This window comes from Camelus ferus, chromosome 2 (genome assembly GCF_009834535.1).
Source record: "Camelus ferus isolate YT-003-E chromosome 2, BCGSAC_Cfer_1.0, whole genome shotgun sequence".
In the NCBI taxonomy this organism is placed as follows: domain Eukaryota; kingdom Metazoa; phylum Chordata; class Mammalia; order Artiodactyla; family Camelidae; genus Camelus; species Camelus ferus.
The window spans coordinates 53,364,085-53,392,063 of record NC_045697.1 but is presented as its reverse complement, the minus strand read 5'-3'; the positions used below and the strand labels follow the sequence as shown (position 1 = coordinate 53,392,063).

Below are 27,979 nucleotides of genomic sequence, written 5' to 3'. Positions count from 1 at the left end.
GGCAGGGTCCAGAGCTTGGAGTGTTAACTCCTCTGGTCCTGCCAGCATAATAAACCTGAGTTCTCCAACCCTCTGAGTGTTGCTTGGTCTCTCTCGCCAAGATCCAGGTTGCTGTAACACTCTGCTGGAACACTATGCTGTACCACGTTGCCGTAACACAGACAGAGACAATGGATATCAGAGTTTCACGTAAGTCTACTCTCTTGGGCATTGATGGCTCAAACCACATAGCACAGCTCTTTCTGATGGTGATAATGGCTCTTGCTACTCTGATGAAGTCAGTAAAGTGAAGCAACTGAGAACATGTATTATGCACTGTGCAGTGCACAATTCACATTAAAACTTCAGTAAAACCCCTGAAGTTAACCATTTTATAGATGTGGGAGACTAACTTACAAAGAACCACTCAGCTGCTTCTGTGTATGTTGTGGAGCTGTGATTCAGATTTCACATTTCATGCTTTTTTTCCCCCTAGGATGACCATAAAATTTTATATCCAATACTTTTGAGAGTGAAAGGCACAAGTGTAATAGTTTAGCTGAGATAATAAATGTAAACCAAAGCTTTTGAGAACATACACAGCATATGGTCACCCTATTTTTTTCTCCCATTTTTGATCTCCTTTAATGTTTAATTTGAACCATTCTATTCAATTTTAATTCTTCCAAGATAATTCTTAACACAAATAATAACTTTAAGTTAACAGTAAATAGGTCTATTAGGTTTTAAAAATTATAATAAAGACAGGAAATCTTAAATATGCCTAAAGGATTAGTTTATTGAAGTGACTGGTTTGGAAATAGATTCTTAAAGAAATAATAATAAGCAAAATTACACAAATGATTTTTATAAACATTTTTGATAAGCTTATGGTATTTCCAACTTAACATTGAACTTTATGGCATTAGTTGAATTAAAATTTTGAGTCAAATTCAAATTAAGATGAGTGCCATGTAAAGCATAAAATAAATAAAGGACTACAGTTTCATTTTTTTCCATGGAGAGTTATTTAAAAATCGTTTTGGTAACATGATACAAAGATTGAAAAGTTGCCACATTTCCAGTCGCAGTCAATTCTGTGGAATAGAGAACAAACATAATATTAGTTATTTTATATGCTATAACTATAATCTCTCCCCTTTTGTAATTTTGATGTGGCTAATTTATAAGAGAAATTTTATTATGAATGCACCATGTTGTGCCTTATCTTGGAGGCATACTAAAGTTCCTCTAGGACCAAATATCAGCTCAATTGGAATTGTTTTATTAAAATATCTTATCTATCATGATCACAAAAAGATCTGTAGCTTAAGAATCTCAAAACTACATTCTACTCCCTTTTTAAGTCATATCTGGACTAATAAATTGTATTTTGACTTGTGAATGGAAAGACAACGTATACATTTTAAATGAGACAAAAACAATTGAAGTTCATAAAGCCTAAGTTAGAAATGTGAATGCAATTGATTTTTAAAATAAGCTCTGAAATTTACATAAAAGTAGAAGAAATTATTTTCAGTTTTTCCTAAAAGTAATGATAATCAAGCATAAGGGTATAGACACTTGAAAGAAAAACAAATCTAATATGTCAATAGCACATGAATAAAATTTTGAATTATTTGAAATACAAGAGATACATAATTTCAGGTCAGTAAACAGGAGTCAACCATTGAGAATAAATTGATAATTAATAATTAAATTGGTAAACTAATGATATTTGGGACTATTTGGGGCTTATCCAGGAGAATGAAATCTAAAAATATGTTAACTGTAAAAATGATTAGTCTAATTTCCAAACTCCTAAAGCTTACCAAAAGTGAGGAGGAGGTATTAACTTTGAAATCTTCTTAGGCCTTAAAAATTAAAAAATAAACAAATAAATATACAATTCATTTTTGATAAGAAAACTTTCCCTAAGAAGTCCATGAATACTTGAAATAAGCAATTCAATATTTTGCCCTCATACATTCACGTATCAAAAACAAGATGTGAAATGAAGCATGCGGAGCAATAAATGTGCATAAAGAAAACTTCCAAATTATAGAAAATAGCAAACTTTCTTAGGTTTGTTATTCCAAGCCAAATGAGATTATCAAATTTAATTCTGGCTTTAGTAAACATTAATCCTCTTTATCTAAATTCTCCACAGACCAACTAAATCATAATCCCTGAAATTATTTCTGCTCATTACTCAGTTTCTTCTACATAGAAAATCAGAACAATTATATCAGAATCTCCGTGGGTAAACCTAGACATTGGGATTTTGGAAATAAAAAATGTTTTCCAGGTTATTCTGTTTGTAGATAATGTTGAGAATCACTGATCTGAACTATGTGTGTTTTGGAATCATCCATTGCTCATTTTTTTCTTTCATTCTAGAGCCCTCACTTAGTTATTCTAACATCATATACACACCGTGAGTGAAACAGCACAGTTAGTAAATCTGCACTTACAATCACAGGGACAAGTGGTTGAGGTACAGGGTGGAGCCCCCGGACGGGGTCAGGTACAGGCTCCTGGAAGGGCAGAACGGCTTGCACAGGCATGGCTCTCTGGGGGTAGGGCACCATTTGCTGGGGAACAGGCAGGACTTTGAACTGAGAAAGGGACAGCAGGGACTGAGGAGGAATCATGGGGGTCTGAGGAACAGGCTGGGGAATCTGGTACATCAAAGACTGGAGCAGAGGCAGAGGAAGGTGCAGATTTTCGAGATCAGTGAGAGTCAGGCTCTGGCTTTCAGTAAAGGGCACTACTGGAGACTGAAGCAAGGGCATTTCTTTGCGCTTAGGAATGATGGTCTCCTTAGTTTTGGGGACATCCATTACTTTAGGCTGAAGAAAAGGTACCATCACAGCAGGCTGAAGAGGCGGCAGAAAGTTTTGTGGAAGGATAGGGTAAGGGATGGGCTCAGTGTGAGAATAGACTAGAGACTGGGGCTGGGGAAAGGTGTAGATTTTATCCTGCTGTTCATCCTGGAAGAAGGAAAAGAATATTTTGAGTCTGTAATTCAGCGCTGATTGTCGTTCATGATGAATTAACCTCCTCTCTTTTGAACAATCATAATTAAGTGAAAAGAGAAAAAGAGAATCTTTCACTTATTGTAGTTAAGGAATTGTGGGGATCATGTGAAGACTAGGGGGTAAAATGCTCACTGAGAGATTTCTCATTAATCTGCTTCCTTCATAGGTGAATCCACGAATCAAAGTGGAATTAATGTTTGGAGATCTCAATACTTGTTTTACTTTTTCCTGTGCTGCCTGCATAGCTGTAGCTGCATATTTAGAGTGCACAGACTTTTCAACAACGTGTTGATAATAGATCATAGATCATATTTTTTTCATACAATGAAGATCTATTGTCTACAGATGAAATAAAACAATGTTGGGTAATATTTCAAAATAACCCAATAGTGGAGGGCAAAAAGGGCTTGGAGCATAAATAAAACTCTATTGGCCATGTGAGAAAAAGACTTGGAGGGATAACGCCACGGTTTATTTTTGCTTATTTGTTTTAATGAAAAGTAAATCTAATTTGTGGTTTAATTCAAGGAGTTACTTAACAATAGCAAACTTCTAGCACTATTTCCCTTGGTAGAAGGTGGTTATCTCGAGTCTTTCAAGAGGCATCTATTTGTAAATTCACTTTGATTTAGAAAATATGTGGTGTAAGTATCAAACAATCCAACTTTATCGGTGAAACAAGAAAGCTTAACTACTACAATTAGATAAATGTTACAGCAAGAGTGATTTAATTAGATAAAGAATTTTATGTCATCCCCCAAATCCTTACTTTTAAGCAAGTGCTACTATTTAATAACTATGTGATAGTGTCACACAATTGTATACTCAGTTCTGTACCTCACATCTCTCATCTGTGTAAAGGAAATACTTTAAAGAACCTCACCCATTCATAAATGTGAGTAAAAGCTACAGAATGTTAATGTAACATCACTGAATATTTACTGTGGGTTATGAGTAGTCTCATTTACAGATGATGAAATTGAGGCACAGAGAAACTTCGAGCCAAGGTTACATGGCTGATAAGTGATCAAATTAGGATCTGTACCACACTGCCTCCCTGGTCTTTTTCATCAGCATCTTCATCCTGAGAATCAGAGGATCTCAGTCCCCAACCTGGAAATGTTTCTACTAATGTGCACTTATTGAAAACAAGTATATCATTAGTAATGTGAATAAATCAATAGTTATTCTTAGGGATTAATTCTATACTCTGGAAATTGACTATATGTTTAAAATGTGTTTATGTCTTTAAAAATATTTTTACTTTGTCAAAGTTTAATTTCCTATACTGACATTTATTTTATTACTATTCTTTAGACTGAACATATAATTATAAATATGTTTCCATGTATTATATTTCATATTAATTTTTGAAGTATACTTATCGTAAACAAATTACCTCTGTTTGCTGCTGTTCCTCAATTTTAAACTTCTCAATTTTCTGCTAAAAAGTAAAAATCACACATAAAGAATTATTATTTGTAAAAATTGAACACAGGAAATTCTGAAAACATGCACATTTAAATATGAAGGTTTTACCTTGTTGATGTGTGTAATAGATTCCTTCAAAAAAAATAAAATCAGGTTTAGTTTTAATGATCAATTATTATTTGTCAATATAAATCAGAAAATGAAGACATTTCTAGGTTAATGTGGACACCTTGTTTAATAATATTATTTTAATTGTTGAAACTTTGTTACACTATTCTGAATAAGTCTGTTTTATAAGAGGACAGACAATGCAATTTCATAAAGAAAATTAGTGAACATAGTATAAAAAGGCATTTAACAGATGCTAATTTCTCTCTGTCACCCTGCGCCCTTCTTATGACAACAAATGGGCTCTAACCCTTCGGATTCTAAAAGAATAATAGTCATTGAAAATTCATTATAATAACCTTTGATATATTTGTTCCCTTGTTATGTTTAGGCTTCAAATGAAGTATAAGACACAAATATTCTCCTGTAAGGATCTTATAACCTTTGTGAAGAGGCAGAGTATATTGATGTACCATTTAACTAGCAGATGATGACAGATCCCAAAAGAGTGATGCAATGATTAATATCTACCTGACTCTCGCAGGCAGATTTAGGACTACACTAAGTCTCACAGCCTCTTATTTCCTAGATCACTATCATAATTACAAAATGTCCCTATTTGCATGTCTGCCCAGTCACAGCATTGTAAGTTCTATGCTTCCCTCTTTCCAGTTTGTACCATAGCTCTTACTCTAATACAGAAAGTGCTCAGTAAGTGTCAAAACAGTGAATGAGGTTAACGTAGAGTTCAAGATAGAAAATAGGACTCTACAGTTCATTAAAAAAGGGGCCCTGTGACACAATTTCAAGTAGGAAGCCAATTTAAAACCTGCTACAATACAAAATCCTACAGATGTTTATTCTGTCTTTAAATGTATACAATGGAAATTTACATTAGAATTTACAGGTCAGAACATAGCTACATTGGCTTAACTGCCCTACTGTTAACACAAAAAGAAAGATAGTAGAGTATTTTACTGTTCTACATTTGGGTAATTGCCTTTAAATAAACACTGTCTTACCTCACTGCTTGAAATGCTTTCCAAAGCCTATAAAGGAAAAAAAAAAAATCAACACCCAGCTGAGTCTTCTCCTAGATCATCAGAAAGTGTTATTATTTTATGGTTGGAAAATTTTCTCTGAATAAAAATGCCTTACCTCACCGGCTGTCTTGAATTCTTCCTTCTGTAGAGAAAAAAACACCATTTTACTTTATATAACTAACTCATTTTTAAACATTTTTCCTACCTAATTTTTATCTTCCTTATGCAGAGGTAGCTAATTCACAATTCGAGAAATAAAAAGTGGTTAAAGGTCATTTGAGAGTCTTGAAGTGTAATTGTTTCCTATGTCTTTTATACTTAGTAACTTTTTTATTGATACAGTTTTATTTTACCTGAATGAAGAGTTTTTGATGGGTAACAGAATAGGAGTTATCTTAGTTATTTCAACTTGTATTAAAACTTTTTATTATGATTATGAATGTTTCTGAGTATTGCCTGAAACTCCATCCTCTGTAGTATCATCCTCTGTGGAATAGACATAGGTGGGGTTTGGCCCAGTGCCCTAGGGTAAAAGATGCATGTATCTCATCTCTGAAATTAGAAATATTTCTCTAGATTGCACATGCATGCCATTGTATTTGTGCAATATTACTCTTTTTTGTTGTTCTTATGTGTGTTTCTGCTTTTTCCTTCTTGCTTATTGATTTGTTTGCTTTTCCTGTAGGGACTGGTGGCAGAGTAACGTACAAAGTATCTGACTCGAATTTGTGATCCTGTAAGATACTGTTGAGAGAGTGGGTGAATGTAAATGATTATCTTAGAAGTAAAAAAAACCCTGAAATTCTGCATTATTTATATCTTTAACATGTTGAGAATACTATTGTCTACACATAGGCAGATGGCACCATAGTATGACTTATTTAGAGACATTTTGTGCGTGTATACTTACCTCTCTTGCAAGAGCAAGAGCCACCAGGCAGGCAAGGATGAGGACCTTCATGACTCTCAAGTCCTATGGATGGAGAAATGAGGAGATGGTGATATACTGGTCAATCTAATGTATTTTCTTATTTCAGTAGGATTAATTTCCTTTAAAATAAACCAAAGATAGTGTATAACAAAAATGTCTGTATTTTAGGAAAAAATACTAATAGAAGCTTTGTCATTTGACCAAGGTCAAAATCAAGTGACTCTCTACTCTTATGTATCAAATTCATATTTCATTGTCAGCCACTCAGATTTTTTTCAGCTAACAGCCCTGTCCTGCTTTACCCTTTCATCTCATTCACAGTACTTATGAGAGTTTTTTTGAAAGGCAGGAAAAAGTTACAGATATTCACACAAAGAGTAATTAATTGATTTACTTTTTGAAAAATATTTATTTAGCATCATTCATTGCCAGACATTGCTTAAATGCTGCGATTACAGCAGTGAACAAAATATTAAGGTCTCAGCTTTGTTGGAGCCTCAATTCTATTGAGAGGAGACTAGTCAAAGAAAATCCTTTATTTTTATCTTTTCTTTACTAAACAGTTTCCACAAATGTTTGGCTTATTCATATGTCCTTATTTCCAATTAGACTGGGATTTTCATTTTAGCATTTCCTTCATTTGCCCCACTCATCCAGATCTTTCCTTGGCCTGACTGGATTGTTTCTTCTCCGTGTGTATCCACCGCACAGTCTTCATTCCCACACACCTAATGACATCTCCTTTGTGCCATGTAATTTTGGAGATCATACTCTCTGGAAACCTCTGAGTACTTGTATCCTAATGATTAAACAAGGGGTCTGGGTCCCTTGCCCAGTCCCCACTCTCGGCTCCTTCTCCTTGTAGCATAATGTAAAGTATGTGAACACCTTTGACCGAGGTGTTGTAAATGGTTGATTTTGTCACATTTCTGTAAGGACTTATAAAAAATAATCTTTGCCCCACCATAAAAAATAATGTTTGCACCACCAATATCCCTTGACACACAATCCTCAATTCCAGATTTTCAAACTAAATTAAGAAAAATTTGCTATGTTTTTCTCCTGGGTACTACCTAATTTTTTCTTTATTTTACTTTCCCTAAGACTTCCATGAGTTTCCAAAGAACTTTTTATCGTCAAGACTCACGAAAGCTAATGTGGAACTCTATTAGAGATCACTATCAGTGGAAAGACTACTATATTTTCTTTATTTTATAATTAGCACTTTATATACAATTTTTAAGCCAGAATTTTATTTTTAACTAAGATAATTTAAGCTGTCCTTTCTTTCAAATTATATTTTTCTTCTTTTCTGTTCCTAGGTCATCTCTGCCCCTCCTGGAATTTTTTTTTTTTTTTTTTTTTTTTTTTTTTACAAAATAAACATCTTATTTCTCTTTAACTTATACCATAGTTCATGTATCTATTTTATATTTTTGAAATATTGTAAATTAAATGATAAACTGGGGATTTGGATGTTCTACACAAGTGTGATAATATACACTTCTTCTAAAAATATTACTTATAAACATTTCAAGTAGCGCATGTCTCCAAACAACTCTCCCCATTTTTTGACTCAACATGCTACCTCTATAGCTATTTGTTCAATAAAACTTGCCCAATAGTAATGACTCATATCACCATACTATAAATTAAATGCATTTGCCTTTATGGCTGTGATGTGTTTTATCAAATTAGAAGACACTTAATTCAAGAAATTGATCTTTTTATATAGCCTGTTAACTAATCTTGTACTAAAGAAAATAGCCATCACCTTTATTACATTTTGTTAGACTCATAAAGCTCATGCAGTCATTATAATTCTTATCAAATCTATACAGGCACTTCTATTTTTTTAACCTAAGTGTTGAAAATATTGTCAGCACTATCTTAAATAACCTTATTTTAAAGACTGCATTTTAAGCAATTATGTTTTTTGTATGTCTCAACCTAGTTTGAAATAAAAATGAAGAGAGGGTACATTGAATTTGTATCTGAAATTCTTACCTTTTTTCCAAAGTGGAGGAAAAGAAGTGAAGGAGGATCTGAGTGGATAATGGTCTGTTTTTGTGGCGATTTATATAGTCTTTAATGGCATGCTAATTTTGTGGTTTGAGATAAAATCAATAGTGAGTTTGAATTTCCAGAATTCCACATGATTAGAAAATGATTTCTTCTTATTATCTGTCCCCAGAAGTTCTGGGGAGCATTTTAACAAGGAAATAATTCACAATCTGATAAAAGAAATCTGTCCAGAAAATAAAACTGTCCAGTAACTACAGACATTGGCTGGGAGACAGTGACATTCTGGCCCAGTCTCCAAATTATTGTAGACACAATAAGGTCTCTGTAGTACTTGTTGGGTCTTCAAGATTTTACATGTGGAGAAATTCTACATAGGCACCAGAGATACATGGGCCACACAACGGCCACAATTTCATTCTCACCTGAATAGATGTTAGTGTTTGATGCTGTAATGGAGAAACTGACAAGATAACGCATCCATGATGATAGCTTAGACCTGAGGAGGGAAGAGAATTAATTATAGGCTAAAAAGAAAAGAAGAATAGGTTCTTGAATATGAGAAAGAAGTCACTACAACTAAATCAAGTAATGAATCTGGGCCACGAAGTGCAAGGAGTAGGGAGTAGATGGAGATGAGAAAAAGGAAAGAGAAAGGGATCAGAGGATGATGGGCAAAGTGTGCTGTGATCCTAAGGGACATGAATTTTATTCTCTGGATGGTGGGGATTTGTTAAAGTATTTTCAGACAGAAAGTAACATTTATAGAACAAATAATACTGGTACAAATTTATTAAAATGGGACTGCTCAAGTTGGGAATCATACCTTTTACAGTGAGTCAATGTTTATCAGCTGATATTCATGGAAGGACAAACAGTGGAGGAAGGAAAAATGGAAGTGCAGATGGGAGGAGGGTCTTGCCCAAGTATTACAATAAAGTCTGAGCCAGTCCTCAGAACACTTCTTAGGTACCAATTTACAAAGGCAGTCTTCAAGTTTCTTTGCCCCTCTAGTGATTGATGTTCATAAATACAATTGAGAGTTTGAGATTTGCAGATATTAACTACTATATATAAAATAGATAAACAACAAGTTTCTTCTGTATAGCACAGGGAACCATATTCAGTATCTTGTAGTAACCTATAAAGAAAAAGAATATGAAAACAAGTGTATATATATATATATATGACTGAAACATGCTGTACACCAGAGATTAACACATTATAAACTGACTATACTTCAATTAAAAAAATGTAATTGGCTGATTATATGTGAACACTACTTATTTTTACAACATTGTTGCTTCACTTCATTGCCTGTAATAGACATATTCAGAATTTAAGCACAAATAGATGCCTTTCTAAAGTATTCAAGTAGAGTATTGGCATAATTAATAATTTTTCTTCATAATATAGCTTGCATCCATATCATACTAGTTGTTGAGGGAGAGGAACACTCCTGACTGATATTACTTAGAAAACCTGAGTCAGTGTCTACTATGCATTTGAATAATTCAGTTGATATTCATTCCAAGACTCTTCATATGGAGCCAGGAGGAAGCCATGAAGGGAAATGATGAAATGACCCCAGTGTCGTAGGTATAACTAGAAAAGTCTTAGCAGCTCAGTGTGCCTTTAGCTCTTGGTTGCCAAGGCCACAGGCAAAAAAGTGTAATTTCTAAGAAAAGGAATACAAAAGCAAGCATGCTCTACCCACTCAACGCTTCCTTTTTATTTTCTCAGCAAGATGTTGTACATATTGTGCAATAAATACATTTCTTTGTAACTCTCTGGCTCACCAATTTTGAATTACATTCATTGGTATAGTTAGGGACTTGATTGGGTCAGGAAAGTAGGTTAAAACCTTGATTAAGGAAATCACTAACAATACACTAGAGAAAGAGGCTTGTCCAAGGGAAAAAATGAAAAGCCAGAGATTTAAGATAACACCACGTGCTTATAGCTTCAGAACACAATGACCAGTAAGTACAAGTGCCATGTGGGCAATCCAAGGTTTTGCAATGCATAACCTAAGAACTGCCAGTTTTATAAGACAAAATGAAAATTCTATTCATCGAAATTTTGTAAGAGAACTGTGGGAAAGAAGCAAGATAAAATCCAAGCAAGATGTAGTATTATTTGTTACAAACAGAATTTACTTAGTCAAAGCTCTTTCCCATATTGTGTGATGGATCTGAAATATGCAGACATGAGATTTGGGTAAAGTATAAAGCTAATAGTTGAAACCATGTGAATAACAACCTCAAGAAAGGGAACAATTAATAATAATAACTATTACTATTATTATTATTATTATTATTAAATAATAAGCTGGATAAAGAATACAATAAATGGACCAAAATGTTTAGAAAATAAAAACAAGAAGAGACTTTAGATATTATCTGTACGATGTTGTAAAGGTATTTTAGAGACATGGAAATGGAAGACCTGGGAATTTGCATCATTTTTTCAGGATACTGTAGCTTAGAGATAGAGTTGGTAATAAAAACCTCAGATTCCTAAATAATATGTGAGGCACTGTCTAATAACTTCCAAAATATGAGGGGGATGAGGAAGGAAAATGAAATAAACAGTGAGGATTTATATAATGATTCAGATTTAAGAACAATATAACATATAATTAGTTCTGACAAATTATTAGGTGGGGATAGTTAGTTTAGCATTTTTTATATAGATGGAATATTTTAATTCTTTCCATGAGATTATCCAAATATAATAAAATAACATCTTTTTTATCTGAAATATAGCTATTAAGATTAATGTATAAAGTTAATCAAGGCTCAGAACATACAAAAAAATGATCTATAAGCAAGTAGACATCATGAAAGCATAAGCCAGAATCCTGATTCCTAAGACACACTCTTAACCCTAATTACTCTTACTTCACACATAATCATAAAACTTCACTCAAGCTCAAGATGAATTTACTGAGTGCACGCTACATGCTCGCCAGAGCTTCTCAGTCTTTGTAATACGATATTTGGGGCAGGATAATTCTTTGCTGTGGGGGCTATCCTGTGTGTTGTAGGGTGTTATAGGAGCATTCCTGGCCTCTACCTGCAAGATGCCAGGAGCACCAGCCACGCAGCTATTAGAACTAAAACTGTCTTGAGAAATGTCTCCTGGTGGAGTGAGGTGCAGTGCAAAGTCATTCCTGATTTAGAACCACTATGCTAGATGATACAAAAGATCACACAATGATACAAAGATGAAGATGGTGTGGGTCCTGCTTGTAATCAGATTCGTAAATGTGGAAGGACACAAGACTACACTTTGCCATGTAATTTTATCCCTCTATAATTTCATCCTTCCTACTCTCCTATGCCATGTCCTGTCTACTGGATAAACCCTGTTTAATACCTGAAACAAAAAATCATTTGATTTCATCAGAACCTAGGACCTTTCAATGATCCTGTCAGTTCTTCAATGCCTCTAAACTCCTTATATCTAAATGCCCCTCCTTTCCCACTTTGAAAAATCACTATCATCATTTTTATGTATATTCTCAAATCCCCTGCCTGTCTCTGATTTTACTGTCTTACCTAAATCATATCTCAGGTTAATCCAAATTCTGCCTTCTGCCCCTCTGAATGTAGCTGCAAAAAAAATATTCATCTATGGCAATTGTTTTCACTATAGCCTGAAGTCCAGCAGTGATATTACACATTCACTCTGATTTTCCTAAACCATTTTTAATATTCAAAGCAATAATATTTCTACCTAGTTTTTCCATTGGTTTCCTGTCACTCCCAGATAAAAATCCAAAAGTCATGAAAATTATCTTAAAATATCTTACATCATCAGGCCCCCTGCTGCCTCTTTGACCTCATGTTCTATGTAATCTCCGTCTACTTCCCGCCCTTGTCCTTCTGCCTGTTACTACTTGAGCACGTTAGGTGATCTGCCACCTGAGAGCTCCCCGCTAGCCACTCCCTCAGTCTGGAATTCTTTCCCCAGAGACATGCATGTACCATTCCCCACTCTTCTCTTATTCTCTACTTACCTCTTCTGGGAGGCTGTTTCTGCTCATGTTACCCAACGCTCTTCTTGACACTTCCCACCCCACCTCCTTTACTTATTTTCTTCTTTGCATGTAATATAATGTAAATACTATACATTTTGCTTTTGTCATGATTTTTTTGGCTGTCTCCAGTTGTTTGCATTTCTATAACCCTGTAAACTTATAAATCTGTACCCTTTAAAAGGATGTAAGTTTCATGAGGGGTATATCTCAAGAGCATGGAATAATACATCTAGTTAAGGTCACTTTGGGTAGTTTATGTAATAAAAATAAATCATTTATTTAAATAATTTAAGTAACTGTTGACTGAGGAAAGGAATGAATTAGCATGTGATTGACTACAATACAGCATCAATGTAAACACTCTTTTAATGAACACACAAAATAAGCAATGACTAGACCTACCTGAAGCTTGAAGGATATTGTCACAGAAATGTTCAAATTTCAACTTTGTCTTGGAAAATACATAGGTGTTGGTTAGAGAATATGAAGAGAGGACATTGTCAGAAGGCATACAGGAAAGATGAGAAGACATGGAATTATGAAATGGAAGAGTTACAGATGACGCATAAGCAGAGGCAAGAAGTAAAGCTGGAAATATTTCCAAAGAAAGATGTGGAATGGTCTTGGACGTTGTGTTAAGACCTTGGATATTATTCCATAGATAATATGAAGCCATAAAGATATTATTTGCAAGGTATACCTCTCCAGAAACTTTTCTGGGTTCCTGAAACTTGTTTTACATTTGCAGCCCTGCCACTTAGCATCTCTTTGAAACCTGTTAAACACTTTATCTCTTTACGCTGAATTTTCTCCTCTGTAAAATGAGAATAGTGTTGTTGGCCCTGCTGAGAATTTTTGTGGAGATTAAATACTGAAATATATGTAAAGTAAATTAGGGACTGCAGGGCACACAGAATGCCAACAGGGGGAGCTATTCCTATCACCCTTCCACAAACAACAAATTTTCCTCTAAAGCATTTGTCGTAGAACCAGCTTCTGCCTAAAACACTCCCCAAATGGGACCCTCTCCACTAAAAACCTACCTGACTTTGGAACCTTGTTTCTGTTTAATTATAATTTTAGTAATATAATTTAAATTCCAGTTTTAGAAAGTTCTACAGGTCTTCCTAATATTTGGCCAAAATGATTTACAGTAGCACATGTCTGTAATATTAATTTTGCCAAACCATTTATTCATTTAATAATTATTCTCAGGCAATTTTAAACATCAATTGGTTTTTTAAAGATCCAGTGGCTTTCCCTCTGTACAAACTGAAGCTCTTAAGGAAAGGTTATGACTCTTGTGATTTCAAGAACTCTACAGTAGTAGGATCAAGTCTTCATACTAGGATCAAAGTAATAACAAAGATGCAGTGGGGGCATTTATTAAGCTGTCACTCATGACAGGCACTACCCAAAGTGCTTTACATAGTTCTGTCAGTAAGTGGCACTCAAACGGATTCAGCATCCTGCCAAGGGCGACAGATTTCAGTACATAGGACCGTGGGAGTTCACTTTAGTCTCTCTGACTCTGAAGACCACTTATGGGAAACAGTATGGACAATTGATATACATATCTTGATAATTCAGCAATTGTCTTCTTTCCTTCTTACTGGCAAATATATTCTTACAGTTTAAAACCTTTTTGTCTGAATTCTGAATTTATTATATGATTTCTATATTCTAGTCCACTTTATGAGTGTAGTCACAATTTTAGTGAATTTTACATAATGAACAGTTCTGTAGTTCAGTCTGTTTGGTATCAGTTGACCTAATCTGTCTTAGAGATATTGTTTAATTGGGCGGGGGCGGGGGGGGGATTATTGTTAATTTCTTTGAACCTATGGAATCACATTAAGAAAATCCCTTATTACTTTACCCCCACTCTGGTAAGTCTACTTCTCCCAACACCCCAAAATAAAAGATAGCTGTATAAGAAAAGGAATCAAAGAAAATAGTTTTAACAAGTGAATTTAAAGAAATTTTGTAGGCCAGCAGTTATATCACAAATATTAAGCATTTATTAGACTAACATAAACACAGTAGTAGAAATTGAAGTGATCCTTTATTGGACTTCAAGTTTCCTTTTATGTGTTTACTGGTGTATTATTTCACTTGCAGACTCTGCATTTCATGATAATTGCTTTCCTAATTAATATTTGATGAGATGGTCACAACTGTTAACTGTTAAGCTCTTTTCACTGTTGTTTTCAAGTAACAGAAACTTTTTTTTCTTTCTGAAAGAAATAAATGTGAGGCATAATTCTATCTGTATTTTTCATACTGACAGGCTAAGCTAGATAACCATTTCTTTAAATATTTTGTCTTCCTACTTTGAGTTATACTGAAGCAACTTTATGTGAGAGCTTCTTTGAGGTCAACTAATTCTAATTTATTTCATCCTCTTTCATATCTTACAAATATATGGTCCACAACCTCAGCAGGGTTCTTTTGAACTACTTATTCTAACAATTCCGATTTGTTCCCAGTTCCAGTTGCCACAGTACGTATCCTAAACCTTCCCCAAGGTCCTCATGTTTACTAACTGAGTCCAGAGAGGCCATAAGCGAACTCCTAATGTCACTTAATAAAAGCAGGTAGGCACTGGGGACATAAAGATTATAATGCCTCCATTAGTGGTGTCATCAATGACCTTCATCAATAAAAATTTATTGAGTGACTATTTATTGAGTGCTTAGTTGTTAGTTATTGTCCTGGTTGCTGAAAACACAACAGAGAACAAGAGAGACACAGCCCTACCTTCATGAAGCTTACATTAGGGTTGGGAGTGGGAAACAAGACATAAACAATGATACTTAGTATCTCAGGGAGTGACAGTGCTCTAAAGACGTAAAAGGAGGGGCAAGGTCACAGAGGCTATCTTAAATAGGAGCGTCAAGAACATATTCTATGGTAGAGTGACAATTAAGAAATGATCTACTTTGAGTGTAGGAGTGAGAATGGAGGAAGAAATTTCCAAGTTGAAGGAACAGCAAGTGTAAATTTATTGCAAAAGAAATATGTGTGTCATTTGGGGAATACCAAATACCTACCTACCTAGAGAAGATACCTACCTAGAGAAGAAGCAGAAAAAAAGAAAGAAGGCCAAGAGAAGGGGTGTGCAGGTTATTAAAGTTCTGTAGTTCAAGTTAAGGCTTTGGTTTGAGATGAAACCTTTGAAGAGGATAAGATCTTTATCTGTGTTTTGGAAGAAGACAAGGGTGGAAACAAAAATACATTTACTTTGATCTTAGAGAAACCTCTAGGCCGTTGATTTTTCCATTTCCTTTTCTTTTCTCTGTTTTTAATTTTATTTCATTTTCTTAAATATGAAATCCAGTATTTTATATTTATCACTTAGCACATCCTTGCAATATCTCAAATAATTCCTTTAAATCTAACACTTTAAGTAAACTTACCTGGTAAAATCTCAATCCTGGAAAGTCCTCAAACTTACACTGCTATCCTACCGAGGACACTCAATTGTACAGGAAAAAAAATAGTTTGTTTTTTTCCCATAGTGTAGAATTCAACACTGCTTACTAGGTCTTTTTTTTTTTTCTTTCATTTTGGTTATATACTTTTCACCCTTTCCCTCAAATAAACTGTCCAAAAATGGCATTAGTTTTCTGAAACATCTAACTCATCTCACACATCAGTCAATTCGAGAAAGTAGCCACCTATTTCATAGAAAAAAATTGAGTCCATTGAGCATTACTGCCTTTAACTGCCCGCCCGCACTCTTCTGTATATTGATCTACGTCTGATTTCTAACTTTGTCCCTCTTAAAGTCTTAAAACTTCAAATGAAAGCTCACATTTTCCTAAGATGTTTGATCATTATTCTTTGGTTTTCATCTTCTCCCTCATCCTTCAAGAATTTTTAAAAAATTAAGATGTTATTGCTAATGAAGATTATCATGATAAAAATAAAAATAATTCTTGACGTTTTTATTTGAACACTTTCTATTTGCAATGTGACTTACACCATTCGTGTTTAATCCAATCCCAGTGATTATTGTAACTATTCCTCAAGACAAAGTTGTAGTTGAAAGAGACTAAGCAACATCAAGGTCATTGTAACATTTCTTCATGATGATTAAGCTTCCTTCTTGAAATTTCAGCCCCTTGGCTTTCACAATTTACAAATTGCCTAGAAATTCTCCTCTTTTCTGCTTTTCTTTACCTTCTATGAGACATTCATGGACTTCTGTATTTTCTAGTTACACATAAACAGTTATTTAGGGATTCCGTCCTCGCCTCTCTTCTGATTCTTCAACTTTTTTCTATACGATCTCTTCAAATTTCGTATCTTTTATTACATGAATAGGCTGATTACTCCTAAATCTTCAGCTCCAGTCTGGATCTTTTTTATGTCCAATTTGGCATCACATATTCAACTCTCTCCTGGACTTTTCTATCTGCAATTTCCTTTATCCTTGTCTGTTTCACAAATCACAAGTTGTCTAGGCTGCTATCATAAAATACAGTTGACCCTTGAACTACCTAAATTTGAACTGCTCTGGTCCACTTATACTCAGATTTTTTTTCAATAATAAATACAGTACTACACAACCTGGTTTGTTTGAATCCACAGATGCTCAGCTGTGGATACGGAGGGCTGACCATGAGAGTGAAGCATCCATGGATTCGGTGTCCTTGGTGGGTTCTAGGACCAATCCCCCAAAGTTACACAGGGATGACAGTACTGTAGGCTGGGTAGCTTGAACAGCTGACATTTATTTATCTAATTCTAGAGGCTGGGAAGTCCAAAACCAGAGTGCAGCCATAGTTGGATTCTATTGTGTGGGCCCTCTTGCTGGCTTGCAGACAGCTGCCTTATTCCCAAATCTTCCCATGGTGGAGAGAAAAAACTCTAGGCTCTCTTCTTCTTCTAATATGGGCACTAATCCCATATTAGAAGGGGTATCCACTCTATGACCTCATCTAAATCTAATTACCTCCTAGGACTCCCACCTCTTAATAGAATATATTGGAGGATAGAGCTTCAACATTTGAATTGAGAGCAACAAAAACATTCAGTCCATAACATAAGGGAAGCAACTTAGCAGGAGTAGGAGACTGTCACTTTGTATATTCCCAGTTCCCAGGAGGTTTTTGTTATCTAGTGGGCCTTCATATGTTGCTTTATATTTGTCAGTTGTGGTATTTTTCATTTTAATAGTTCACAGAGGAATTTTTTTTTTTTAGTTAAATAAACATCATGAATTTTGTAACAGCCTGTAGACCATGCTTTCATTGAGGGAGAAATAAAGGAGAAAGAGGAGAATGAAGGAGAAGGAGGAGCAGAAGAAAGAGGAGAAAAGAGGAACAGGAGGAGAAGTAAGATAAGGAGAGAAAATCCAGCATAAATATCACCATAAATACCATTCACAGGCTGCATCCTTATGCCACCAATTTAATGTGACACATGTGATACAGCAGGAGTGCTCATTTATTTTTACCTTGTAAATAAAAGACCTTGGCAGTTTCAAGAAGTATGGTTTTTGCTTATAGAGGGTTCATATCTGTTTTTCTTAATTATAAAATAGCAGGGCATGTTCTGGTCCGTCAGTCTTTTAAAATGACCTACTGTTCCTGGAAGTGAAAACCACAAGTAACACAAGAAGGCCTCTCCTGTGTTGAGTCCACTATTCTTGTTTCCTACTGTCATGCATAATCCCCACACTTCCTACCGTGTTGAAGTGGAAAATAATGGGTGGAATAATGCCTACATTTTGGTGTTCCAACTGAAATATGCGTGAGTTAATTTTAATTGTAGATTTTAAATGTTTTAGCATCTATCCATTTTTATTAGCTGGCAGTTTGTGTTTGTTGCTGTTCCTGTTGGGCATGGCCTTTGGAGCATTATACTACTTTTTGGTCACTAGGCTATGAATATCATAGGTCTACCAGATGGTGCCTAGAAATGTTACTTAAATAGAATCATGAAGACATAAATGGTGAGAGAGAGTAAGCAGTAAGGCAGGAAGAGAAAAATAATAGAGGAAGAAGTAAGCCAGAAAGAGAAAGAAAAATACCATATGAGATCATTCATATGTGGAATCTAAAAAACAAAAACAAAAACAAACAAACAAAAACAAAGCATAAATACAGGACAGAAATAGACTCACAGACAGAGAATACAGACTTTTGGTTGCCAGGTGGGTGGAGGGTGGGAAGGGATAGACTGGGATTTCAAAATTGTAGAATAGATAAACAAGATTACACTATATAGCACAGGGAAATATACACAAAATGTTATGATAACTCACAGAGAAAAAAATGTGACAATGAGTGTGTATATGTCCATGAATGAAAAATTGTGCTGAACACTGGAATTTGACACAACATTGTAAAATGATTATAAATCAATAAAAAATGTTAAAAAAAAAAAAAAAGAAAATCATTTGACGTTTTCAAAATAAATAAAGGGCCTATATTTAAAAATCAGGCTTATGTCAATAATTTCTAAACCCTGTATATCTTTTTCCATCGAGAATATACTGGAGATTGGATTTGCTTTGCATTTGAGAAGACTTCATATATCTATGAGGCATAGAAAAAAATGAAAAAGAGCAAGAATTATTTAAAATAAGTTGGATTTTAATCCTTTATTTACTTTTATAAAGCATTTATATAATTTTATATGCCACCTAGAGTATGACATTAATTTCTGGTGGGGATCTTCAAATATAGCATAGAAAATTCACCTAATAAACATTTCCTCAAACATCTGCTATAAAATGAAGCCTTAATTTCTAAGGGGTCCAATCTAGAGACAAATATACATTTATGAGTCTATTATGTGGTTTCTCAAACTTTACAGTACACAAGTAATCACCTGGAGATATTACTAAAATGGCATTTCTTTTACACCTCCAAGATTCTGAATCAATGTGTTTGGAAAGAAGACTCATGAATTTGCAGTTCCAACAAGCTCTCAGGTGACAGTGATTTCGATGGTCTCACATACTGCATTTTGAGTAAGAGTATGATCATGTCAATACCTGGCTTCCATTGAGGAAAAAATGAGACCCTAAAGATGCAAAGTAGGTAAATTCAATTTGAAACACAAGCATCTACTTACTATGAGTGATATAAATTACTGAGCTTCATGGTCATTTGGCTTTAAAAATAAGGATTATTATATCATACACTACTCATAAGATTACCAAATTTTTACAAATATTTGACTTTAAGACTTAAAATATTCCATGTCATAAAATAAAAGTACAATTTAATAATTCATAGGAAACATGTTTGAAATAATTGATGGCTCAAATTTATTATGCCAGTTACCACCATTTTAGAAAACAGGCAAGATTTTGATAAGATTATATTATTTTCGGTATAGATTTGTTTCAACTTGGACATGCATTTGTTGAAATAGGGAAGATGGTGTTCTAGAGAAATATTTTTACCATTTCCATTCACTTCTACACTTGGTTTATTCTAGCAAATCTTCCCTTTATCTTATTCACAGATACGCAGACTAACAGTGGGATTAACTTTCGTAGGGTCCATTGGTTTCCTGATCACTGCTTCACAATCCTCTATTGTAAAATCACCGTTAAGTTTATTTTTAGTGTCTGCGGGGACAGATCTTGGGCAGTATTTTGAGTTCTATAATATGATCTCATAACTGACATGATTTTTAAAAACAAATGGAGGATTTTCATGTATTTAAGTACATAAGTCATCTAGCAAAGAACATCCTTTCTTAAGGCCTCAGAATTTCAGCTTCTCTGACTGGTGAGTCTCATCTTGGGAAAAGGTAATATGTTCATGTACAATATAATATGATGTCTTTTTCTAATCTTTCACTTGCTAGGCTGAGTTGAAAACCACTTATAAAATGTATATTTTTATTGATAATTTTGCACATAGAAACAATTTAAAGAAATGATGACCCTATATCACAATCTGAAGGTAAGTTCAGGATGTCAATGCCTCTGAATTGACAATAATTATTGTATAAAGTAAATGATGTGGATAATGGAGAAAATGTGCTCCATCTTTTCTGTTGGTGGGATCTCCTAGTAGCCTTTTCACTTTCCTGACTCAATATCTGATATCTATATTGTTAATAATTACCTTGACCTTGACCTAAAGTTGAAGATTACATTTGAGAAGAAAATTCTCTCTTGAGTAACATAAACTCTTTTTGCAAATGTGTGCATTATTTCAAAGGTTTAAGTAACCTTTTTCAAAGTTACTTTATTCCCGTAACTAATTCATATCCATTATTCCTTGATTGCCCTTCTCATCATTCAAAATAGGTTCCCGTTTCCTGCATAGTTAACACCATGTAACAGACTAGTTTATTTTAATAATTCATTTTATTTAACACATTTTTGTTTCCTCTGTGATTTGGCTGAAAAAAGCTTTTACTATTTCAAACTTCTATGACTGAGTTCTTTGGGAAGTATTTTCTCAGAGTCCTTCAATTTATCTGTCTGTCTATCTATCTATCTATAGAATACTAGTTCCTGTGAATTTCTCTCAATCCTCTAAATAAAATTTCAAATATAAACAATACTAATAGTTGCATTGTTTTTTTTTTGTATTATAACATGACTGAACAATTGTTTAACTAGAAGGTGATGAGAAACTTCACCAAGAAATACATAATTTTCATGGTTTATCTAATGCCAGTCCTGAATTAAACCAATGAAGCAAAATCAGCAGATAAGGAGAGAGAGAAATACCACCAGTCCCCAGTTCCGATTCCTATGTTACAGATGTAGTGCTTTTTAGCAGAAGAATAGTTACTTCTATCATTTGGGAAAAGATGTTGCTGTGATGTTCTGTAAAACCTGATGACTAAAAATTATTTAGAAAGAGTTTTTACCCATTATTTACCTAATATTTTGGGAAGTATATTTATTTAGATATTTATAATTCAGAAGTAATCTGCTTTATTTCTTTTTCAACAACAACAGAACCAGGTTCACTGACAAATACAGAATTATAAAAACATATCAGAGTCCCAAATTAGCTTAATTTTGTTCATAAAATTATTTGAAGATTATTTCAATTCAATTTTCAAAATAACTACAAATATCTTTCCTGAAACCTCTTTTCAATTTGATTTTTCTCTACCTAGCATCCTTAATTTTGTAATGCCAGGGTTGCACCATCTATACAATTCTTAAGCCAGAAGCCTGGTTCATTTTCCTTATTCTAAAGCCAGTCTCTGTTGTTTGTCATTCTACCTTCTAAACATCTCTTAAGCTCTGCCTTAATCAGGATCCCTAATGTCATTTTGTAAGGCCCTTGTAATTTCACAGCAATCTAAGTGGTCATCCTGACCCCGGTTTTTGTCCTTCTTACAAAATAAACATTTTCACTTTCATGTTCCCTCATTTTCGTTTCTTTGCAGGAACCCCAACACTTTCTTTACTTACTCTGCATAACACAGGTCTTATCTTTTTATTCCCTTTAATACCTCCATTCTCTTAGTCTGTTTAAGAAGCCCATTTTCTGTGTGTTTATAGCACTTCAGTATTTCTGTATCACAACACTTACCTTTCCTTATCAAGGTTCCTACTAGTTCCTAAGTTCCATGATGTCAGGCAATGTGTTTGAATTGTCTTTGAATTTCTAGTCAGTTTCCTAAGGCTTCAGAACACACTTAGATCAATAAAAGGTTTGTAAATTTAGGCAGCAGTGAATGTACTATTGATTTCTCACATATGCTTTCACAGGACTTTGCCAAAAATGAAGATCCTCGTCTTTGCCTTTATTATGGCTCTCATGTTAGCCATGATTGTAAGTATGTCAGGAAATTTTGAAGAATATGTTCTCAGAAATTAGCGTGAGTCTCTCCTCTTATTTCTTGTGTTTTGGCCTACATGTGCATTTACCTGAACATGGCTTTATAAATTTTAATATTTTTATATGAACATTTTCCTTGAATTAAGCTACATAAGTACATTAAGGACTTAGAATAAATCTTGAATACACACATACACAAACACACTAAGCATACAGACACAGAAGTGTAATTAACTTAATGTAAAGATTAAAAATTTTAAATAGCCCCATGAAGACATGAATCTAAGAGGCTAATAGAGACATTTAAATCTTAAAACTCTAGATTTACCAAATGTCAGGGATTACCTGTATTGTCATTAACTACTCTGCGTCATTAGGTAAAACTGACCTTTCTGAATTGCTTTCTTCCTCCTCCCTCTAAATGTGTTTCCTCTTCTGTAAAAACAATGGTACTTTTCACTTCACTATTCTTTGTGTCTAGTTACTGAGATGTTCTTGGAGAAATAATAATATTTCTCCTAATCCAACAAGTTCTATTGGATGTCTCAAGACCAAGGTGGTCATGACATCACAGTCTAACAGATTATCTTTCATAAAATAACACAAATCTAAAAAAAGAGAAAAACATTATACCAGACCCTATTAGCACAATTAATATATGAATGTAAGTAGCTTTTAAGCTACTTGAACATTTCCATATAAAAAACATTTGACTTGACAAATCCCAACTTTAACTTTTCAGTTTCATTGTCCTAGTCACAGTGATAGATTTGCCTTCCTTTCACACAAAAAAGAATTTGTTCCAAAGTGAATTGATATTTGAATGTAGCAAATGAATTACGGTGAAATATTTCTCTTCATTCATATAAAAGATGCCATTCTACAAACACAAAATTAGTTTAGTGTATCATTTCCCCAGAACTTTACCTCCATTCCATTCCATCATAATTGTGGCAGCTAAATGCATTTTTACACTCAATCTAAAACTGTAAAATTAAAATGTTAACTATTTTCGTCTTTCCTTTTTTCCCAGAGCGCTGATTCATCTGAAGAGGTAAGACACTTTCCTTCACTGGAAAACGTGAAAAGTAAACATGTGTTAAAATGTTAATCTGTTCTTTACTTTAACAGAAACGTTTCTGGAAATGGAGAAAATACAATGTACGTATTCTCCTGATAATGTGGTATAGTACAAGAATATTTTCTTCTCTGATATTTATATATTTACATATTTACATAATGACTGATTAAAGTACACATTGTCTTTTTGTTGATGATACACTGGGTAAAACCCAGTAGTCTGTGTACTAGTAGCATTTGGATGGAAACTCATAATGCCACCCTGATAAAGTCAATTATTTTTTCAAAAAAAACAAGTATCTTTGTCTAGTAAATAATTACCTTGATCTAAAGAACACTGAGAGTCTAATTATGTTAAATACAAAATATGCCTAAAAGACCACAGAGACTTTCAAAATACGTATAATGTTGTCAGTTTCCACTTCCTGATTCTTTTGAAAGGCAATGCAGTCCTTAGTGTATGTTGAACTAACCACATTAAATAGGATAGAAAATTTAATTTATTTAACATTCCTCTTAGTGAAATGTTTCCGTGATAGTGCATGTTATTTTGACATGTCTATCGATGTGATAAGGTCTCAAAAATTCTTACTAATATAGTCAGTAGATGAATTCAAACAGCACCAGATAAAAGGATGCTGAAGGAGGGATGGAGGACATTTGGAATAACAAAAGTGAATATTTAAGAATGTAGGAGTTTTAAGAAACAGTATTTTATTTATAAGTAAAGAGTGAGAAGTAGTAATTCCACCTAACCTGGAATTAGTAAATATCTCTTCCCTGTAATATTCAAGGATGGGCAAAGAAGCTTGAAAGTTATATTATAAATAATAATTTAACGTTTTATGAATGGTTGGCTATAATCAATGGCTCCATGTGTATTATAAAACAGCAAAATTTTCAACAAACAGCAAAAATATAAGTGCTTTATCATTTTACCACTTTAAAACATTCTTATTTAAAATAATTAAAATCTACCTAAAAGCTTGAAAACACAATCATGTAGATGATATATAAGGTCCTACCAACGTTAACAACCTAAGTTTTTAATGAAATTTACTGAGAAATATTTGCACCATCATTGTCTCAATTCTCTGCAATTTCTTCTTTCCTTTCGTTTGTGTACAGTTTGGGTATTACCAACCATACCAGCAATACGTGCCGTATCAGCGGTATCCACAAAACTATCCTAACTATCCTCTTCAATATCCATTTCCTTAAAACGCTGCTCGGTAACCACAGGACATGATTACAGAGGTAAGCCGGGTCTAGTGACATTTAATATTATTTAGAGGTATCAATGGTGACAGGTAAAACAAGAAAAAGCAAAAGCAAGCTGTCAGACCAAAAGCAGCCCCAGTTTAAGAAACCCATTCTGGTGTAGCTCTGGTAAAGTACACTTACCTCTCTAAGTGTGTCCAAAAGAGCATTGTTAAGAGGCTGGGCTCTGGGGACGGGGCAGTTGTGTCTGTGTCCTAGTCCTGACCATTCCTAGTTTCATCACCTAGAACTATTCCTGATCTTTTTCTAAACTTCAATTTTTCTCATGGACAAAATCAGTGTTATAATTCTTAACCACATCACAGAATCAGTGAGACTACTGAAGGGCGTATTACATAAAAGCTCTTAAAGAGAATTGTATATAATTGTGACTGCAGGCTGCCCTGCCACTTAATCTGTGCCTGGATGTTGCTTAAAACTTTTCCTTCTAAAGGTAATCTTGGGAGTGGATGCACAAGCACCATCTGGGAACTTGTCAGAATTTAGATTCTGAAGCCATACTCTGACCTATTGCACCAGAATCTGCAGGTTATTAAGATCCCTATATGATTAATAACACAAGAAAGTTTGAGAAACTTGGCTTTGAGGATTCTGATGAGCAATTAGAATAGGAACCACTGCTTTAAAATAATACCTACAAGAAAATAAGGAAATGTTACCAACTGGATTTTAGAAAGTCAATTTTGTGTAAAACAAAAATAAATGTTCCAAAATCTATGAAAGGTTAAATATTTCACTGCAAAATCAAGGAATATTTTTGGAGGCTGTCCCACAATTCGAAGTGGAAATAGTTCCCAAGGATTTCAATAAATTTTAAATGCACATAGAGAATTAATTCAAATTGAACTCCCTAATGCCATCAATGACAGGACAAAGACACTGTATTTGACTCCCTAGGCACTAGGCAACAGCTGAAGATACTTGAAAAAGAAAGGATATATTAAACGTATTATTTGGAAGATATATAAATGGATGAAATGTGTAGGCTATATTTAAGCAGAGGACAGGGGGACAGAAATAGGTTGGTGGTAGAAAGACTTAAAGAAATATGAGAAGGAGACCCTAAGAAAAGGCAATCAGTGGATTTGGTGATGGATTGAATGAATGGCCAAATCAGGGAAGGAAGGAGGAAAAAAACAAAGAAATAGATACACGTTTGTCAGGATTGGATAAGCAAATATAAGGACTAAGCAAATAAGTCTTTCAGAAAAGAGACATGGCTCTGCTGCCATCTGTCCATCTCTTTCTTTGTTGTTGTTATTGTTGTTTTATGGAATTTTGCATTATGAATATGTTTGATTGGCTGTGTTTATACAGAAGATGCTAAAGAAGATAATTTGGCTAAGCTCAATTGGAAAGAGGATAGCATTCAAAGTGAAAGTCCAACTGGGCTAAAAATACAGACCTGAGCCCACTGCACCTCATGTGAGCAGTGACAAGTGGAGAAAAAAGATGATAGAAATCATTCTTTGAATTTTTCAATATTGATTCAAGATTTCTTAAGGTCCTGAAGTGCCAGGAAAAGTACTATCCTATCAGCACCACACAGAATTAGATTGGTTACACATTTGAAGTGTTGGAAATAAAGGAGCTATTTTGAAGTAGAGAAAGAAACAATTGAAAATAAATACTGTTCCTTGTGTTATTTTTTTAGAAAATAAAATTCCAACAGAAGTTTGTATTCATTCAGTCATGAGATATTTCTTGACTACATCCTGAGCAGGCAGTGAATTAGCCACTGGGGGTATAAATATCATGATTTATCTCTGCACTTGATGGCTTATTATCTAGTTTTCAAAATGGATGTAAAATCAAGCAATTATAAGTGAGACTATCATCTGATACAGGAGGGATGTGATTGAATGGGTTCTTTAGGCATCTATAGAGCAGGTGCATGGCAGGTAAAGGATAGACAGGCAGTAAAGTCCATTGGGAAACTATCAAAATAATTTAACATGAAAAACAAGAGGTTGAACTAAGAAACAGTGGTAGTAATAACAGCAATTTAGAGTCTGGTTATATAACTATTTTAGAATAATTTTAGTAAAGCTTTTTTTTTATATGAAGGATTTTAAGCAGGCACAGCTTTGGTCAAGGGTCTTTTGTCATGTCCAAAAAGAACAGTTCTAAACTTAGACAAGGAGAGATTTTATTCATAACAAAGATCATTGCAATAGGAAGAAAGTTCAAATCTCAGAAATCTGCAAGGGCTTCAAAGGCGAACAGAAAAAGGCTTTTTAAGATAGGTAAGCAAAGATTAGCAGAAACTTTTAGGGGAAGTTGGGCAAGCAGAAGGAAATGACCAGTAGAAAGGGTGTCCACTCTGGTCAGCTGATTCTCAGGATAAGCTGATAAGAGGGCACGTTCCACTTTTTTCCTGGTTGTCCAGGCTTGGGGCATGCAAAGGTCAAGGGCACCAAGGAAGGTGGGAAGGGGGTAACAAACGGGCAATTGTGAACACTTGGTTAGACAGAAAGAGTTATATCTGGATATAACTGAAAAATAAGAAGACATAATGACATTAGCAATGATTCATTTATTGTTCAAATTTAATAAAATGTATGTTTTCTCCTTATCCACAGACTTGGTGAGAAGTGCTATTTGCTTTGTACTCACAATGATTCTTCCTATTCTTCCTGCTGTGTCCAAATTCCAGCTTTCAAAACAAAGAAAGAAAAAAAAAGAAAAAGAAAATTCAATCAAGCAGTGTTACATAAAGAATACATACCTGAGATCAAATATCAATAATTTTAAAACAGTAGTAATGATAATCTGACCTTTCTTTTCTCTGTTGAAGTATTTTCAAAATTAAAAAAAAAAAAGCCTTGCGTAATAAATCGATCTATCAAGCATGCACTGGGTAACCCATTGTATTAGCGTCCTGGGGCTGCTTTAACAAAGTGCCGGAAATGGCGGCTAAAAAACAGAAACTTATATTCTCACAGTACTATGGCCAGAGCCTTGCTCTGTCTGAAAGCACTAGGGCACAATGTCTTGGTTCTTCTAGTATCCAGCATCTCCTCGCAATCCTTGGCATTTCTTGGTTCATAAAATCATCACACATCTCTTCGATCTCTGTCTCTTTTATCACAAAGCCAACTTCTCCCTCTGTGTCTCTGTCTTCTTATAAAGACATCAGTTGTATTCAGTTAAGAGCCCAGCCTACTCCAGTGAGGCCTCATCTTAACTAATTACATCTACAATAACCCATATTTCCAAATAAGGTCACATTCTGAAAT

At 34.2% G+C, this 27,979-nt stretch overlaps 1 protein-coding gene and 1 long non-coding RNA gene across 6 annotated transcripts; one reads left to right on the top strand and one right to left on the bottom strand.

Annotated features, from left to right (window-relative positions):
- The first annotated feature begins 15 nt into the window (after positions 1–15).
- Positions 16–27,549, top strand: LOC116657198. Its single transcript, XR_004312224.1, has 6 exons — positions 16–189; positions 22,310–22,373; positions 23,413–23,433; positions 23,511–23,540; positions 24,588–24,716; positions 27,323–27,549. It is a non-coding gene; the product is annotated as an uncharacterized LOC116657198 (long non-coding RNA).
- CSN2 (casein beta) lies at positions 760–9,638 on the bottom strand. 5 transcript variants are annotated; one of them, XM_032458630.1, is made up of 10 exons: positions 9,382–9,636; positions 8,981–9,054; positions 6,513–6,575; positions 5,718–5,744; positions 5,582–5,608; positions 4,560–4,583; positions 4,420–4,464; positions 2,454–2,972; positions 1,812–1,853; positions 772–1,076 (listed from the first exon to the last, which is right to left on the bottom strand). In XM_032458630.1, exons 3-9 carry the CDS (start codon positions 6,561–6,563, stop codon positions 1,848–1,850), a joined length of 699 nt encoding a protein of 232 aa, XP_032314521.1. In that variant the 5' UTR covers positions 6,564–6,575; positions 8,981–9,054; positions 9,382–9,636; the 3' UTR covers positions 772–1,076; positions 1,812–1,847. The 5 variants fall into 5 exon arrangements, with proteins under 5 accessions (XP_006188731.2, XP_032314521.1, XP_032314538.1 ...); XM_006188669.3 differs by lacking the exons at positions 8,981–9,054; positions 9,382–9,636 and adding an exon at positions 8,541–8,586 and having other exon boundaries at positions 760–1,076; XM_032458647.1 differs by having other exon boundaries at positions 4,420–4,461; positions 8,981–9,638.
- Positions 27,550–27,979: the final 430 nt, after the last annotated feature.